General features: G+C 47.2%; 2 protein-coding genes across 2 annotated transcripts; one reads left to right on the top strand and one right to left on the bottom strand.

Moving 5' to 3' along the window:
• Window positions 1-3,636: 3,636 nt before the first annotated feature.
• Window positions 3,637-9,952, top strand: Tmed6 (transmembrane p24 trafficking protein 6). Its single transcript, XM_021632696.2, has 4 exons — window positions 3,637-3,923; window positions 5,712-5,838; window positions 7,311-7,459; window positions 9,607-9,952. The coding sequence occupies exons 1-4, from the start codon at window positions 3,642-3,644 to the stop codon at window positions 9,835-9,837; spliced, it is 789 nt and encodes a 262-aa protein (XP_021488371.2). The 5' UTR covers window positions 3,637-3,641; the 3' UTR covers window positions 9,838-9,952.
• Window positions 9,953-11,937: 1,985 nt separating this feature from the next.
• On the bottom strand, window positions 11,938-14,606 carry Nip7 (nucleolar pre-rRNA processing protein NIP7). The gene is made up of 5 exons (XM_021632681.2): window positions 14,457-14,606; window positions 14,257-14,343; window positions 14,025-14,163; window positions 13,186-13,326; window positions 11,938-13,010 (listed from the first exon to the last, which is right to left on the bottom strand). The coding sequence occupies exons 1-5, from the start codon at window positions 14,510-14,512 to the stop codon at window positions 12,891-12,893; spliced, it is 543 nt and encodes a 180-aa protein (XP_021488356.1). The 5' UTR covers window positions 14,513-14,606; the 3' UTR covers window positions 11,938-12,890.
• Between the last annotated feature and the right edge of the window lie 148 nt (window positions 14,607-14,754).

Consider the following 14,754-nt stretch of genomic DNA (forward strand, 5'->3'; position numbering starts at 1 on the left):
GAAGCTGCCACAGGGTGCTGCCGTGCTGACAGGAAGCTACTTTGCAGTCCTCGGAGGCCACGCCACGTGCTGTAGGAGGTTCCTCTCCGCTTTCTCTTCCCCAGAAGTATGGGTTTACCTAGGGGCCAGAGTCCCTGCTTTCTCTGAGGAGTGAAAGGCAGGTTGAGAGAGGTGCGGAAGTTCCCTTTCGCCTCACTGAAATGTGGAAAGTGCTGTTTCAGTGCCTGTCGGCTGGGTCTGGCGGCCGTCTTCCTGCTCTCTCCTCAGCCAACAATGCAGCCACGGGGATGTGACGCAGAGCTGCTCAGTGCGGCGCCTCCCTCCATCCCTGATGAGAGTACCACTTTCTTGCCCTCAGACCCCATCGTTAGAAGGGTCATTCTAGGGAGAAGGGTGAGACTGATGAATTAAAGAGGCAAAATACCCTAGTTAGCATTTGTTATGTTTCTACAGGACTTGAGTAGGGCTCCTGAAGCAATTGTACTTTGCTTTTTATCGAACTGTAGAATTTCCTGTGGACGCCACTTGTAACGTAAGTGATGTTAGGATGGTGGACTTCATTGGGAAACACTTGTGTCCCTGTGGAAGGTGGTAGCCCTGGGCTCCCTGGCTTCAAAACTGCCCTAGAGCAACCAGGCCTCCCAGGTGCTGAGATGCTGTCCTGCTTCATCGGACCTCAAGTCTGGTCTCTGCTGTGACAGAAGAATGTCACAGCCAGTGGGATGAATTATGAGAAACTTGCTTTAAAGGGGCAAATACAGTCAGGTGCAGTGGCTCACGCCCGTAACCCCAACACTCAAGAGAGGCAGAGGAAGTCAGATCTTTGAGTTGGAGTCCAGCCTAGTCTACAAAGCAAGTCCAACACAGCCAAGGCTACACAGAGAAACCCTGTTTCAAACGTCAGAATTTGGGAACCAACAAGCTTGAGAAACTCTCAACTCCAGCTATGACAGTTACTACTGTGGGACCATGAGGCATTCAGGTTTGTGTCAGTGTCCTCAAATCTAATATAGTAGAAGACAGTATTTCCCTAGAGTGCTATTGTGAGGATGAAAAAACGGTGAAATTCTGAGCCCGGTGCCTGTCAAAAGAGTCAGTGGTGTGGGAAGCCACGAAAAGGAGTTGAGGACTGGGATGTGCAATGGCTTTAGAATTGCAGTATATGATGGTTTTAAAGTGGATTTTGAACAACTTTCCCTCCCTGTGGGTGCCAAAGAAGTGAATAAAAGAAAAGAAGGCTTAAACAATATCATCTTCCAGAGGGTTTTGAAGAGCTTTAGATAAACCAGCCAGGCGGAAGAGAAAGAGGCCCAGCGGGTGGGTGGACCATCTCCTTCACTCTGTCTTGGTCTGGGTCACTGTGAGAAGCACCACGCCAAGGGCAGGGTTTCTTTGGCTTATGCTTCCTCATCTCCATCTTTGAAAGAAGTCAAGAGCAGGGCAGGGACCTGGGCGGGAGCCGATGCAGAAGCCATGAAGGAGTGTTGGGGACTGGTCTGGTGCTCTGTGTTTGCAAATGCTGAGTTCCAGGCCTCCTGAGGAGGGCACCGTCATCTACACTGACCAGTGTCGTGTAAACTTTACTCCCTAATTATCTCTGATTGGTCAGTAAAGAATCTGGACAGCCAATTCTGGGCATAAGAGATAGGTAGGCAGTGTTTCCATCCCAGTATTGGGATCTCAGATAGCGACCAGAGGTAGTGGGGGAGAACAGAGAGAGAGAGAAATGACAATTCAATGAGGGACTGATTTGATGGAACAGAAACAGCCTAGACAGGACCAATAAGGCAAGGAAAAAGGAGCACATGCCTAGGAAATAAGACTAGCATAGAGGATTAGTATAAATGCGTATCTGCCCAGTTATTGAGTCTAAAGCTTATTAATAATGTTTTTAAGTCTCTCTCATTTATTTGGAAGCTAGAATGAGTAATTTAAAAAGCTTCCCTCAGCCAGGTATAGTGACACACACCTGTAATCCTAGCATTCTGGGAGACAGGCAGGTGGATCTCCGTGAGTTCAAGTCCAGCCTGGTTTACAAAGTGAGTCCAGAACAGCCAAGGTTAAACAGAGAAACTCTGTCTTGAGGGGAAAAAAAAAAAAAGCCTCCCTCAAAATGTAAATTATCAAACTGGGTGGTGGTGGCTCAGCCTTTAATCCCAACACTCAGGAGGCACAGGCCGGTGGATCTCTGTGAATTTGAGGCCAGCCTGGTCTACAGAGTGATTCCAGGACAGGCAGGGCTACAACCAAGGAAAAAAAAAAAAAGGTAAATTATCTTTAACAGAGGAGTGTTGCTTATTAGGTTTTTATCCATTCTTTCCTCTGCCTATTATTTTCTTATAGAATCCAGGACCATCAGCCAATGGGTGGCCCACACAATAGACTGGTCCCCATGAAACACTAGGAAAACCCCCTCCATGCTTGCCTGCAGCCTGATCTTATGGTGGCCTTTTCTCAGTTGAGGCTGCCTGGACTCAGATGAGTGTAGCATGTGTCAAACTGACATAAACTAGCCAATGTTCTTCATATCTTAAAACCTTTATGTAGCTGAGTATGGGGGCAAACGTCTTTAATCTCAGCACTCGGAGGCAGGCAAGTCTCTGAGTTCAAGACCATGCTGGGGAGCTGAAGAGAAGGTCAATATTGGGTTAAGAGCACTGGCTGTTCTTCTGGAGGTACTGGGTGCCAGAAATTGAACCCACATGGTAGCTCAGAACCCACTATAACTGTAGTCCCTTGGGATCCAATGCCGTCTTCTGGCGAGCATACGTACATGCAGACAAAACTCCAATCTCCATAAAATAAATCTTTTAAAAAGCAGTTTGGTCACCCATTGTGGTGGAGCACGCCTTTAATCTCAGCACTTAGGGGAGGCAGAGGCGGGCATATCTCTGTGAGTTCGAAGCCAGCCTGGTCTACAAAGTGAGTCCAAGACAGCCAAAGCTACATAGAGAAACCCTGTCTTCAAAAACCAAAAACGAGACAGTCTGCTCTACACAGGACACCATGCACCTCACCCCACCACCCCACCCCCAAAAGTGAGAAAAAAAACTACATTTTGTGTGCATGTATGCGCTGTGCTTTGCTCTAGGCCACGAAATCTGTTGGTAGATGCTGCCCTGGTGTTGACTGGGCAGCAGCAGCACCTAACCATTTGCTGTGAGAGCCGTCACCCCAACCAGCTTTGTCAGTATGGAAAATGGCTATACATTAACTAGCCCCGTATTTAATCTGCACGAGGCGAGAACTGAGAAAACAGCGTGAGTGGGTGGAAAGCTCTCTTGTGATAAAGCACCTTTCCAGCACCCATTAACTAGATCTGGCAAGCTACCTTCTTGAGGTGAAAGCAAAATCTTTGTGTGAGCCAACACGGAGGCCGGAGGGGGCGGGTGGAAGCTACGGGAGGCGGCGGGGGAGGGGGGATTGAGCGGGGCGGGGGAGGGGGGGATAGCATGGGGGGGAGTAGCGTGCTGCGCATAGCACCTGCATTGCAGAAATATGCTGCTGGGGGGGTAGTGAGGCTGCGCTGGGGGTGGAGTGGGGAGGGGGCGGGGCGGTGCTTGGCGCCTGTACTGCCGAGTATCTACCATCGGCCCTGAAATTGGTCCTACCTGTGACTTGTGGGGTTAATGATTAGCTGGATGCCTGTCAGTCCTCCTTTCCACAGGGCTGGGGGCAGCTCACCTGCGGGAGGATCTACAGAAGGGAGCATGATCCCTTTGCTCCTTGTGGCCGGGCTGGCGGTGTCAAGCCTGGTGACTTCTGCTAAGAGCCAGGAGACAGAGCCTCAGCTTGGCTCCGAGGACCAGCCACCCGTCCGTGCAGCCCATCGGCATGACTTTGCCATTGTGATCCAGCCGGGAGCCACAGAGTGTTTCTGGCAATTTGCTGACCGGATGGGTAGCTTCTACTTCAGCTATGAGGTATGTGGCCATAACTCTGGCCATAACTTTTACAAAGTGAGCCAGGCGTTAGGTAAAGCCAAGGTCTGTGGCTGCCACTTGTGAACCAGATGGACCTTCAGTTGGAGGACATCTCTGGATGAGAATTGGGCGAACAGACAGCGATGGGAGAAAGCATATGAGTTGGTTTAGAACTGGAAGCTACAGAAGAGTGCTCAAGCCCGATGAGTAGAACCATGCTCCTGCAGGAGAGGCTGCCTTCACTGACGGGAAAGACAATACCTGCAAAAACAGTCACGTAATTGCCAGGCATGGTGACACATGCCTTTAGTTCCAGCACTTGTGACACAGAGACAGGGAGAGGGATCTCTGAGTTCAAGGGCAGCCTTGTCTACACAAGGAAACACAGGACTACACAGAGAAGCCCTGTCTTGAAAAAACAAAGAAAGAAAGAGAAGGAAGGAGGGGAGGGAGAGAGAGAGGGAGGAAGGAAGGAACGAAGGAAGGAAGGAAGGGTCACATAATAGATTTTGAATGAAACCACTTCAGTTAATGTCGAGGGAGCAGCGTCAGCTCTGCTTTTGTTGATCTTAGCAAACTGGAGAATAACTGGCTCAAAGCTTGTCTATGCAACCAGACCACACTATTTTCTTTTTGGAAGGTACCTATCCCTTGGGCAAACACACACAAATTCTTGGCTTGTGCCACCCAAGAATTTTGAGCTTGGTATTAAAATTACAGGTACTTTCACTTGCTCGCTTTAGGTTGTGGGTGCTCTTGGGTAGATAGGGCCTCACGCAGCCCGGGCCCTGACCTCTAACTTGAGATACAGCCAAGGATGAGCCTGCACTGAGGACCTTTGCGCCTCCACCTCCCAAGTGCCAAGACTACAGGTGTTCACCAGCATGCCTTAGTTTACAGAGCACTAAGGACGAAACCCAGAAATTAGTGCCCACCCGGCTAGTGTGCGCCTTGTCCCCCTCTGTTCCTACCTTTGAAACCTGTTAAAACCTGTTAACTTTTTTTTTTTTTTTTTTTACTTTTTGAAGTCATGCTCTCCACACATAGGCCTGGCTGGGTGAGACCCTGCAAGGTTCGTGTGCCATCACACCCAGCTGTAACTTTCTCATTCGGATTCACATATCAGTAGGCTACATTGCTCTTACGCCACAGAACTGTAACTTGCTTTTTATTTTAAATTAACACGCCAGTCCTTGTATTGTTTTTGTCTTTTGAGACAGGGTTTCTCTGTGTAGCCCTTACTGTCCTGGAACTCACTAAGACCAGGCTGACCTCCAATTCACAGAGATCCACTTTCTTCTACCTTCTAAAGTGCTGGGATTACAGGCGCAGATGCAGGCCGTCCTGGCCCGGCTAATTTACCAGTCTTTAATGGTCTGTGTTATACTATTACCAGAGCTACTACTGAGCTTACTGTGGACAAGTGTCCATGGAGTGCTGCTTGCTTTTTTCCGGAAACTCTCAAGCCACCAGGAACTCCGCAGACGACATGTAAGGGACTGACCCATACCTGTGTGGCAGGGCAACTGTTAGCATTTGAGGTGACTCTATCCTACATCCTGTGTGCAACACTGGAGAATGCTCAGCACTGATGTGGCTCCCTGAAGTACCATTACAGCAGCAACTAAAAAGCCAGCTCAGTCCTGAGCGTCCGGAAGAGGCGTGGGTGGGTGGTACTGTCGCACAGAGCTGCTGAGGACTGGGGGTGCGCCAGCCTTACAGCTTGCTGCTGCTTCGGTGATGAAGTGGGGACCTTACTCTTTCTTTTTATTTTAATGGTGATGGAAGGTTCAGCGCATTCTCGGAATGTCACATGACCGCCATGTTGTGGCCACCGCACATACGCCGCAGGGTTTCCTCATTGGCACGTCCCGGGATGTTCGGGGCCAGATTAACTTCGCTACACAAGAGAGAGGTGTGTATTCATCTCTGAGGCTAGGACAGTAATCATACATTTCTATGAAATTGAGAAATAAGGGCCAGGCGGTGGTGGCACACGCCTTTAACCCCAGCACGTGAGAGGCAGAGCAGGTGGATCTCTGTGAGTTTGAGGCCAGCCTGGTCTACAGAGTGAGTTCCAGGACAGCCAAGGCTACACAGAGAAACCCTGTCTTGAAAAAAACGATAGATAGATAGATAGATAGATAGATAGATAGATAAAGTTTAATTAAAAAAAGAAACTCTAAACTTCTCCAAACTTTCAGTCACTAAGCAGAACACTTTGTTAGAACATTTTTGTCCATAATGTGCCAATTTTCCACACACACACTGAAGATCAAAGCCATGCATAATTACTGCTTGGCAATTTTTGCTAGTTCAGGCTGTCATCCTCAAGTTCTAATGGTCTACAAAAAGCAAGCGTGTATGTTTCAGCTGCAGTACAGAGCTGGGGGTGTCACACAGAGGTCTGTGACCCCAGCAGGCAGAGGCAGGCAGCTCTCTGTGAGTTCGAGGCCAGCCTGGTTGTCTGAATTTATAAAGAAGCCATGACCACGCCAACTTAGAAAACAAAGCATTTAACTGGGACTTGCTTACTGTTTCAAATGGTTAGTCCCAACATCATGTTGTGGATCAAGAGGCAGGCAGGCCCTGGAGCAGTAGCTGAGCGCTTACATCTGACTCACAGCCCTGAGGCGCAGTGGCAGGGAGAGCCTGGGCCTGGCATTGCTGGTGAAAACTCAAAGCCTGTTTGCCAGGTGTGGTGGCACATGCCTTTAATCCCAGTACTTGGGAGGCAGAGGCATGTGGATCTCTGAGTTCAAGGCCAGCCTGGTCTGCAAAGCAAGTCCAGGACAACCAGGGCTACATACAGAAACCCGTCTTGAAAAAAAAAAAAGGGGGGGGGAAGGGCTGGAGAGATGGCTCAGAGTTTAAGAGCACTGAGTGCTCTTCCAGAGATCCTGAGTTCAATTCCCAGCAACCACATGGTGACTCATAACCATCTATCATGAAATTTGGCTTTCTCTTCTGGAGTGCAGGTGTACATACAGACAGAACACTGTATACATAATAAATAAAACCTAAAGAAAGAGAAAAACATTTTTAAGTCTAATATAGAAGTTATCATTTAGCAAAATAATTGAGTATTATTTTATAGGTTGCTGGTAAAAAACAGTGCCCTTTATGTCAAAAATGGTTCTATTATATCCTAAATAAACAGGTGCTATAGTAGTGATTTTGAAACCAGGGAGCAAGCTAGAAGTGGCAGTGTGTGACTCTCATCCCAGCATTTCAAAGGCTGAGGCATGAGGATTCTGAATGCAAGGCCTGGGTGAGTTACACACTGAGACCCTGCCTCAAATTAATAAATAAAATAGACCAAACTGGACAACAGCTTTGTCTAGGGGACACTGAAGATGTGGTAATGAGATCCGGGAATTCCCACAGGTTTCTATCAGCTCTGTCTAAAAAATGAGCAGAATCGCTTCAGTTCTATACAAGTGTATCTCAACTTCGGAGTCTTCTATGAGGGGCCTGAGATGGACCACCAACAGAATCAAAGAAGGCAGCTGAACGATACTCTGGATGCGATTGAGGTAACGGGATTACCATTCTTGGGGGTACAGCCTGGATGAGAGAGGACTCATGATAGAAACAAATTGGCAAGAGTTCATCATCATGCAGCATGGAGTTCTCTTTGGTGCCAAGGCCTGGGCAAACAATGGCTAACAGGTCTGTCTAGCCCACTGCCTGTTTGTACTATATGATCATAAAATTGCAGCTACCCCTAGTATATAAAGCAGAACAATCTCGTGTGCCCAAAGGAAGCTCTATATACTCCAGACTGCCCCCAGTCCCTCCAGAATCTAATCCTAGAGTCACTGTTGTACTGTTCATAGCTTTTCTGCTTGAATTGTGTAAACAGAATCATATATGTGGATTTATATGGTAGCTGCTTTCATGCAGCATGGCTTTTGTTTGAGACAAGGTCTTACTATGAAACCTTGGCTGGCCTGAACTCATTATGTAGACCAGGCTGGCCTTGAACTCACAGAGATCTACTTGTCCCTTCAGTGCTGAGATTAAAGACATGTGCCACCATGCCCAGCTTGATTTCATTTTCCCTAGATGGTTTCTCTGTGTAGCCCTGGCCATACTGGAACTTGCTTTATAGAACCAGGCTAGCCTCAAACTCACAGAAAGCTACCTGCCTCTGCCTGAGAAGTAGAGATTCTGGGATTAAAGGTGTGGGCAACCACTGCCTGGCTTTAGTTTTTTAAAAAGAGGGTCTTACCCTCTGTGGCTCAGACTGGCCTTGAATTTGCAGCAATCCTCCTGCTTTAGCTTGAGTGCTGAGATTACAGACCCAAGCCATCACACCTTAGTTTACACAGTATGCTCTGAACGTCCTACTGTAGGATCGCAGTTTTGTGTATCCACTCACCAGCTGGCTGCACTTGAGTGTCTAGTTTTTGGCTCTCAGTGCTGCCGGCAATAATTGTGAACAAGCTCTTGTGTTTTCTTTTCATGTACCTTCATGGAACTTCTGGGCATGATTTAAACTGCTTAGCTTTGTGATGAACTACCTGGCAGTTTTCCACAGGAGATAGAGTCTTGGTAGCTATAAAGACTCTGATTTCTATCCATCCTAAAGTACTGTGTGGTGATAGCTGTCCTGGAGGATGTGAAATGGCATCTCCCGCTTTAGCATCCTTACTACTGGAAAGGCCAATAAATTGCTATAAAAAATAAAACTTGTAATAAAAGCATAAAAATTAAGGGCTTGTTCAGTGGTTAAGAGCACTCTCCTCTCCTGAGAGAACCCAGGTTCAATTCCAAGCACCCATGTCAGGCAGCTCACAAACGCCTGTAACTCCAGTTCCTGCATGCACGTAGCACAAATACATTTATGCTTATGTGTTTCCGGTGGGGGGGAGGGGAACGACACATTTGATCTCAGCACTCAAGGAGAGGCAGGTGGATCTCTGAGTTCAAGGCCAGCTTGGTCTACAGAGTTTCAGGACAGCCAGGGCTACATGCAGAGAAACCCTGTCTCAAAACCAAAAAGTATCTCTCTCTTTCTTCTCTGCCTGCCTTTTTCTTTTTACTTATTTTTATTTATGACAAATATTCCTGATCTCTTCTGAGCAAATGTTCTTTGAGACAGTTCCATCAGCCTTACCCAACATTATCATTTGCCTCACCCACATCTCAGTGGAGAACTCTCCAGCAGTGGCTTATACCTCAACAATGGAGTAGATCAGGAATCCAAAGTCACTCTTGGTTACATGCTGAGTAAAAAGTAGCTCAGAAAGAGTGTTTGCCTCGGGGCTGGAGAGATGGCATAGCGGTTAAGAGCACTGTCTGTTCTTCCAGAGGTCCTGAATTCAATTCCCAGCAAACACATAATGTCTTATAACCATCTATACTGGGATCTGGTGCCCCCTTTTGGCATGCAGGTATACATGCAGGCAGAACATAGTATATATAATAAATACATCTTTTTTTTTTAAGTGTTTACCTCTAATGTGCAAGGCTATTGCAGGGATGTGGGGAGTTCTGTGGAAACTAGGCAATCCTTATTACTAAGGTACAACACAAGCCCCTCCCCATACTTTCCAACTTTCAAACTACTCCAGCAATTTTTTTCAAATACACCAGAGTACCATGTATTACCAACTGACTTAGCTCACTGCAGGTGAGACCCAAACGGCAGCCAGAGCAGCTCTCCGTCTTCCCACAGGACAGCACATGGAAGGTACAGAACAACGTTTTTCACATGTGGCGCTTCTACAACTTTGCCAGGATGAGGAAAGTGGCTGACTTTTTCCTGCTCCAGTCCAACTACACCTATGTGAACTGGTGGTCTGCTGCGCAGAGCCTCGCCATTGTCCTTTCTGGGCTCCTCCAGCTCTATTTCTTGAAACGCCTTTTCACTGTCTCAACCACTGATGCAAAGAAGCCAAGATGCTAATAGCATCCTCGTCAGAGCGTTGATCAAATCAGCTTTATAAAATTGTTGGGGAAAAGTCAACCTAAATCTTTTTTTTTTTCTGTTCATCAATAAAGGCAAATGGCAGTAATAAAAAGTGAGTTCCGATGCTAATTACTCTAAAAGATGTGTTATGTGCTTAGACTAAAATACCACTTTTTTGTTTTGAGACAGGGTTTCAATATATAGCCTTGGCTGGCCTAGAATTTGCTGTGTAGACCCAGCTGGCCTCAAATTCAGATTCACTTGCCTCTGCCTCCTCACTACTGGCAAGGCACGCACCACCATCCCTAGCCTAAAAAAACGTTCTTTTTTTTTTTTTTTTTTTTAGATTTTATTTATTTATTATTTATACAACATTGTGCCTGCATGTACATCTGCATGTCAGAAGAGGGCACCAGATCTCATTATAGATGGTTGTGAGCCACCATGTGGTTGCTGGGAATTGAACTCAAGACCTCGGGAGGAACAGTCAGTGCTCTTAACCTCTGAGCCATCTCTCCAGCCCCCTAAAAAAACGTTCTTACAGGTGACCCTTAACCTTCATTGATTCCACTTAGAAGTTAGAGAACCCTGGAAGGGGTTCTGAAGATGGCCCACTTGACAGCGTACCTGCTTCGCATGCAGCTTTGGCTTTGACCCCTAGCACCACAAAAATGAAGAGCGGTGGCACTCTAGAGGTGGAAGCATTAAAAGCGGCCTCTGCCAGTTCAAGACCACATCTGAAAATAAATCAGAAAGCTCTGAACAAAGCAGTGAAAACAATGGGACAGTCAATTTTTGATGGTGTCTTTTTAACCCATTGTTCAGGACTGTGAAGGCTGGCCTTCCCTCCTTGTCCAGGGATTGAACTCAACATCAGGTGCCGTGACACATGCCCTTCCAGTCCACCAGCCTACCCACTGAGCCATCTTGCTTGACCCATAGTGCTCTTCAGTGGATGAAAATATTTTAAAGGACATTCCCTTTGGAAATGTGGTGTGCTTGGGCTGGAGAGATGGCTCAGAGGTTAAGAGCATTGACTGTTCTTCCAAAGGTCCTGAGTTCAAGTCCCAGCAACCACATGGTGGCTCATAACCATCTACAATGAGATATGCTGCCCTCTTCTGGCGTGCTGGCAGAAAAACTGTACAAATAATAAACTTAAAAAGAAATGTATGGTGACACAGACCTATAACACCATCACTTGAGAGGCTAGGAGACAGCCTGAGCTACATAGCATTTCAGACCAATGTGAGACCCTGTCTCAAAGAGCTGGTAAAAACATATTGTTTTGAAGCTGGTTGCAGTACACACGCCTTTGATCCCTGCACTCAGGAAGCAGAGGCCAGCCTGGTCTACAGAGTTCTAGGACAAGGTTACACACACACACAAATATATATTATTATTATTTTTTTTTTGAGGCAGGTGTTGTGGTGCACCCATTTAATCTCAGCACTTCAGAGGCAGATGGAGCTCTTTGAGTTCAATCCATCTACAAAGCTAAGCCTGTTGTTTGTTCCAATTAAAAACAATAATGTAACAAAAATATTTCAACAAAGGCAAGGAAAATGGCTCAGCAGTTAAGAGCATTCTCTTTAAGAGGACCAGAGTTTGGTTCCTAAGGCAGCCGATAACTGGGCAGATCACAACTGCCTTTAACCCCAGCTCCAGGGAATCCAACTCTCTCTTCTGAGGACACTGGCATCCAAGTGGGAAGCACACACACACAGTCTTTTGTCTTGAGACAGGATATCTCTACAGAGCCCTTGCCATCCTGGAGCTCTGTAGACTACTGGCTTTGAAGTCACGGAGGTCCACCTGCCTGTCTCCTGAGTGCTGGGATTAAAGGTGTGCCCTTCAATTTTACGCCCAGCAGTCATACAATTTTTAAAAATGGGGGCTGGAGAGACAGCTCAACGGCTTAAGGGCATAGGCTGCTTTTGCAGAAGAGCTGGTTTGGTTCCAAGCACCTACACAGCAGCTCACATATATCTGTAACGCCAGCTCCAGAGAAATCAAGACCCTCTTGATTTCCATGTCATGGTGCACACACATACATGCAGACAAAACACACACACACAAAATAAATATAAAAAAATGTTAAAAATACATATTTCATTATTTATTCCACATCTATTTGCCAGATCCTATGCTAGATGCTTTACAATTGTTATTTTTGACTCTGAATACTACTGTTACATTGATGATGTCTTTCAGTTTTGTGGGTTTTGGGTTTGATTTTTAGGCTGCCCACAATCTCCTTATGTACACCTCAAACACACAGAGCTCCATCTGCCTCTGCCTCCCCAGTGCTGGAATTAAAGACGTGCACCATACTTGGCAGTTTTATGGTTATTTTTGACAACTGAAGAAAGTTTAGACAAATGAAGTTTGTCTAAATGGAGGAATGTATCCAACACCACAGCTGGCACCTGGCAAAACTGAGGCTTGAATATGGACTCTTCCACACCAGACACCACTTGTCACAAAGAAAAAGAGGTGAGTTGCACGTTATTATTTTATTAAACTCCATCTGTAAAACCACAGGCACAACCTACTATCCTTATATTTCTATCTTTAATGATATTACTAAATGATAGAAAGTCCACTGTGCTATTAGGAGCCTAGAAAACAGTGTTATCACAGATAACAATTTAATTACTGTCCTCAGTGCAGTAACTCAGAACCTGTTTCTCAGAATAAGTCTTCTGATTCAAACAAGGACGATGTAGGTACAGAATAAAAATACTCTATTTACCCACACAAACTTTTGGCAGGTGTTGGTTTGTCTGTTTTAGATTTTTGAGACAGGGTCTCACTATGTAGCCCAGGCTAGCCTTGAAATGCCAAGTAGCCTAGAGTAGGCCTTACACTTGTGACCCACCTGCTTTTGCTTCTAGAGGGCTTGAAACCCTATTTTTGAGCCATTTCTGTTGAGTAAGAATCCAAGTGGCGTATCTCAGGGTTATGCCAGCTTAACATGACAATGTCTGCACACACAGGAAACAAAGCTAAGTCCCCTCACACAGCAAAATGTCCCTGGGATGACCATCCTAAGTCAGTGTCTCTTCATGCCGCACGTATTCCCCGATGTCTGCCTGATGAAACACCACAATCGCCATGGGGTCCACCTTTCTGCAGTCTTGCGTAGACTTCGCTGCCACCCCAAAGCCCTGGAATTGAAAGGACACTAATTCATTCACTTACAAAATCCAGGACAAACACTATGCTAAAACAGCTGTCTCTCTGAGGAAATTCAAAAGGTGCTGAGAAGTTAGTCTCACAGGCCGAAGCTACATCCTTTTCAGTAGGCACCTGGTATGCGCAATGGCTACCCGTTCTACTCACCAGAGGAATGTCTGCCATGGAATAAACCACAACTCCCTGGTACTGAGAAGTGTTCTCAGTGATTCGCCCCAGACCGGATTTCAACACATGGTTTCCATACAAGAAGGACTGCTCTGCTCCAGGCTTTATCCATACTTTATACTGGAAGACAGTTGAGACAAAAATGCTAGTTATATTCTTGTTGGCAGATCAGAGGCCGCTTCTGTGTTTAAGGAGTGGCGGGGAGACAGACATGTCCCTTTAAATTGTTTGGACTCTGATCCTTTGCCATGGAGTTCCTTCCTCATGCCACCTCTCAACAGTATAAACTATTTACAGCTTTTTTTTTCCTTTTTTTTTGTACCCCAGGATCATCCCTAAAACAGCCACTTGTATCTACTTTCTGATATCCACCTGACACTGTGGGGACCTCTCTGTTTCCTACAGCTATCTAGTCTCTGCAGCCCAGGGCACTCACAGGACCCTCCCTCCCTAAGCATGTCCAAGCCCCAATACCTACAAACAACTCCTTGTGCAGACCCTGTAAGAAACTATGACAAAGAGGCTGGAGAGGTGGCTCAGAGGTTAAGAGCACTATCTGCTCTTCCAGAGGTCTTGAGTTCAATTCCCAGCAACCACATGATGGCTTACAACGTCTATATGATCGGATGCTCTCTTCTGGAATTCTGGTATTCCCGTGGATAGGGCACTCATATACATAAAGAAAAAAAGCCAGAGAAGGAAGGAAAGACGGAGGGAGGGAGGGAAAGTCAGACTCGATTGAAAACAATCTGTGTTCTGACTTGGCTGTCATCCCTGTCTTCATCCCCGATGGCAAAATGGAGACCAGCCCCACAAACCTTGGCATACGGGGCGAGGTAGTCGAGAGCTGTAACGTGCAGCCGAAACTTGTGGGTCTTGGTAAACTTTCCAAAACACGTCCCCAGGGACACCAGCTTATCCCCGGAGATGTTGGCGGCCAGCTTCAGGATCATCTCACTACAGGGGCGAGGGAGGAAGTTGCTGCTGACGGCCACTCGCTGGACGCAGGCCTCCGGCCCCGTACACCGGGAGCACCGAGCCCCAGCTCACCTCACATAGTACACTCGGTCGTTGTGCAGCCGGAAACAGTAGGTGCCGTCGGGCCTGTCCACGAGGAGCTGTAGGTTCTCCCCGATGCTGAGGGCGAAAAGGAGACTGGAAGCTGCGCCGGAACCGTCCCGCCCCAGTGTCCCCGTCCCGCGCCCCCGCTCCCCGCACTCCCGTCCCTCATCTGCTTCTCAGGTTCTTACTATTTCGCAATCTTCTCAAACATTACCCGAGTCTCTTCTTCAGTCAGCGGCCGCATCTTCCCGCTAGCCTGGCTCCCGGGTTCCTCGTGCCTGGAGAGTCGGAAGCGGAAGTCGCCCTGCCAGCCCCTCGCGCCGCCGCTTCCTGGCAGCATCAAAGCATGCCTCTCTAGCCCAGATCTACGTGGTCTTTGTGCTGGCGCCACCTGCCTTGGAGGACCTCCGGGGCCAGAAAGCTGGCCAGGTGAGAAACCATAGAGACAGGAAATGTTCCCCCACTGTTTCCGGTTCCGGGCACGAA

The sequence above is a fragment of the Meriones unguiculatus genome, chromosome 10 (assembly GCF_030254825.1).
Source record: "Meriones unguiculatus strain TT.TT164.6M chromosome 10, Bangor_MerUng_6.1, whole genome shotgun sequence".
NCBI classification, from domain to species: domain Eukaryota; kingdom Metazoa; phylum Chordata; class Mammalia; order Rodentia; family Muridae; genus Meriones; species Meriones unguiculatus.

Bases quoted from the DNA above. Each gene is read 5' to 3' on its own strand.
- Nip7 (XM_021632681.2), bottom strand. From the start codon at position 14,512: ATGCGGCCGCTGACTGAAGAAGAGACTCGGGTAATGTTTGAGAAGATT. The intron at 14,344-14,456 runs GTAAGAACCTGA...TTTCGCCCTCAG, and splicing joins TTTGAGAAGATTGCGAAATA to CATCGGGGAGAACCTACAGC. The intron at 13,011-13,185 runs GTGAGTAGAACG...TTTCAATTCCAG, and splicing joins CCATGGCAGACATTCCTCTG to GGCTTTGGGGTGGCAGCGAA.
- Tmed6 (XM_021632696.2), top strand. From the start codon at position 3,642: ATGCCTGTCAGTCCTCCTTTCCACAGGGCTGGGGGCAGCTCACCTGCG. The intron at 5,839-7,310 runs GTGTGTATTCAT...GAATTCCCACAG, and splicing joins CTTCGCTACACAAGAGAGAG to GTTTCTATCAGCTCTGTCTA. The intron at 7,460-9,606 runs GTAACGGGATTA...GTCTTCCCACAG, and splicing joins ATACTCTGGATGCGATTGAG to GACAGCACATGGAAGGTACA.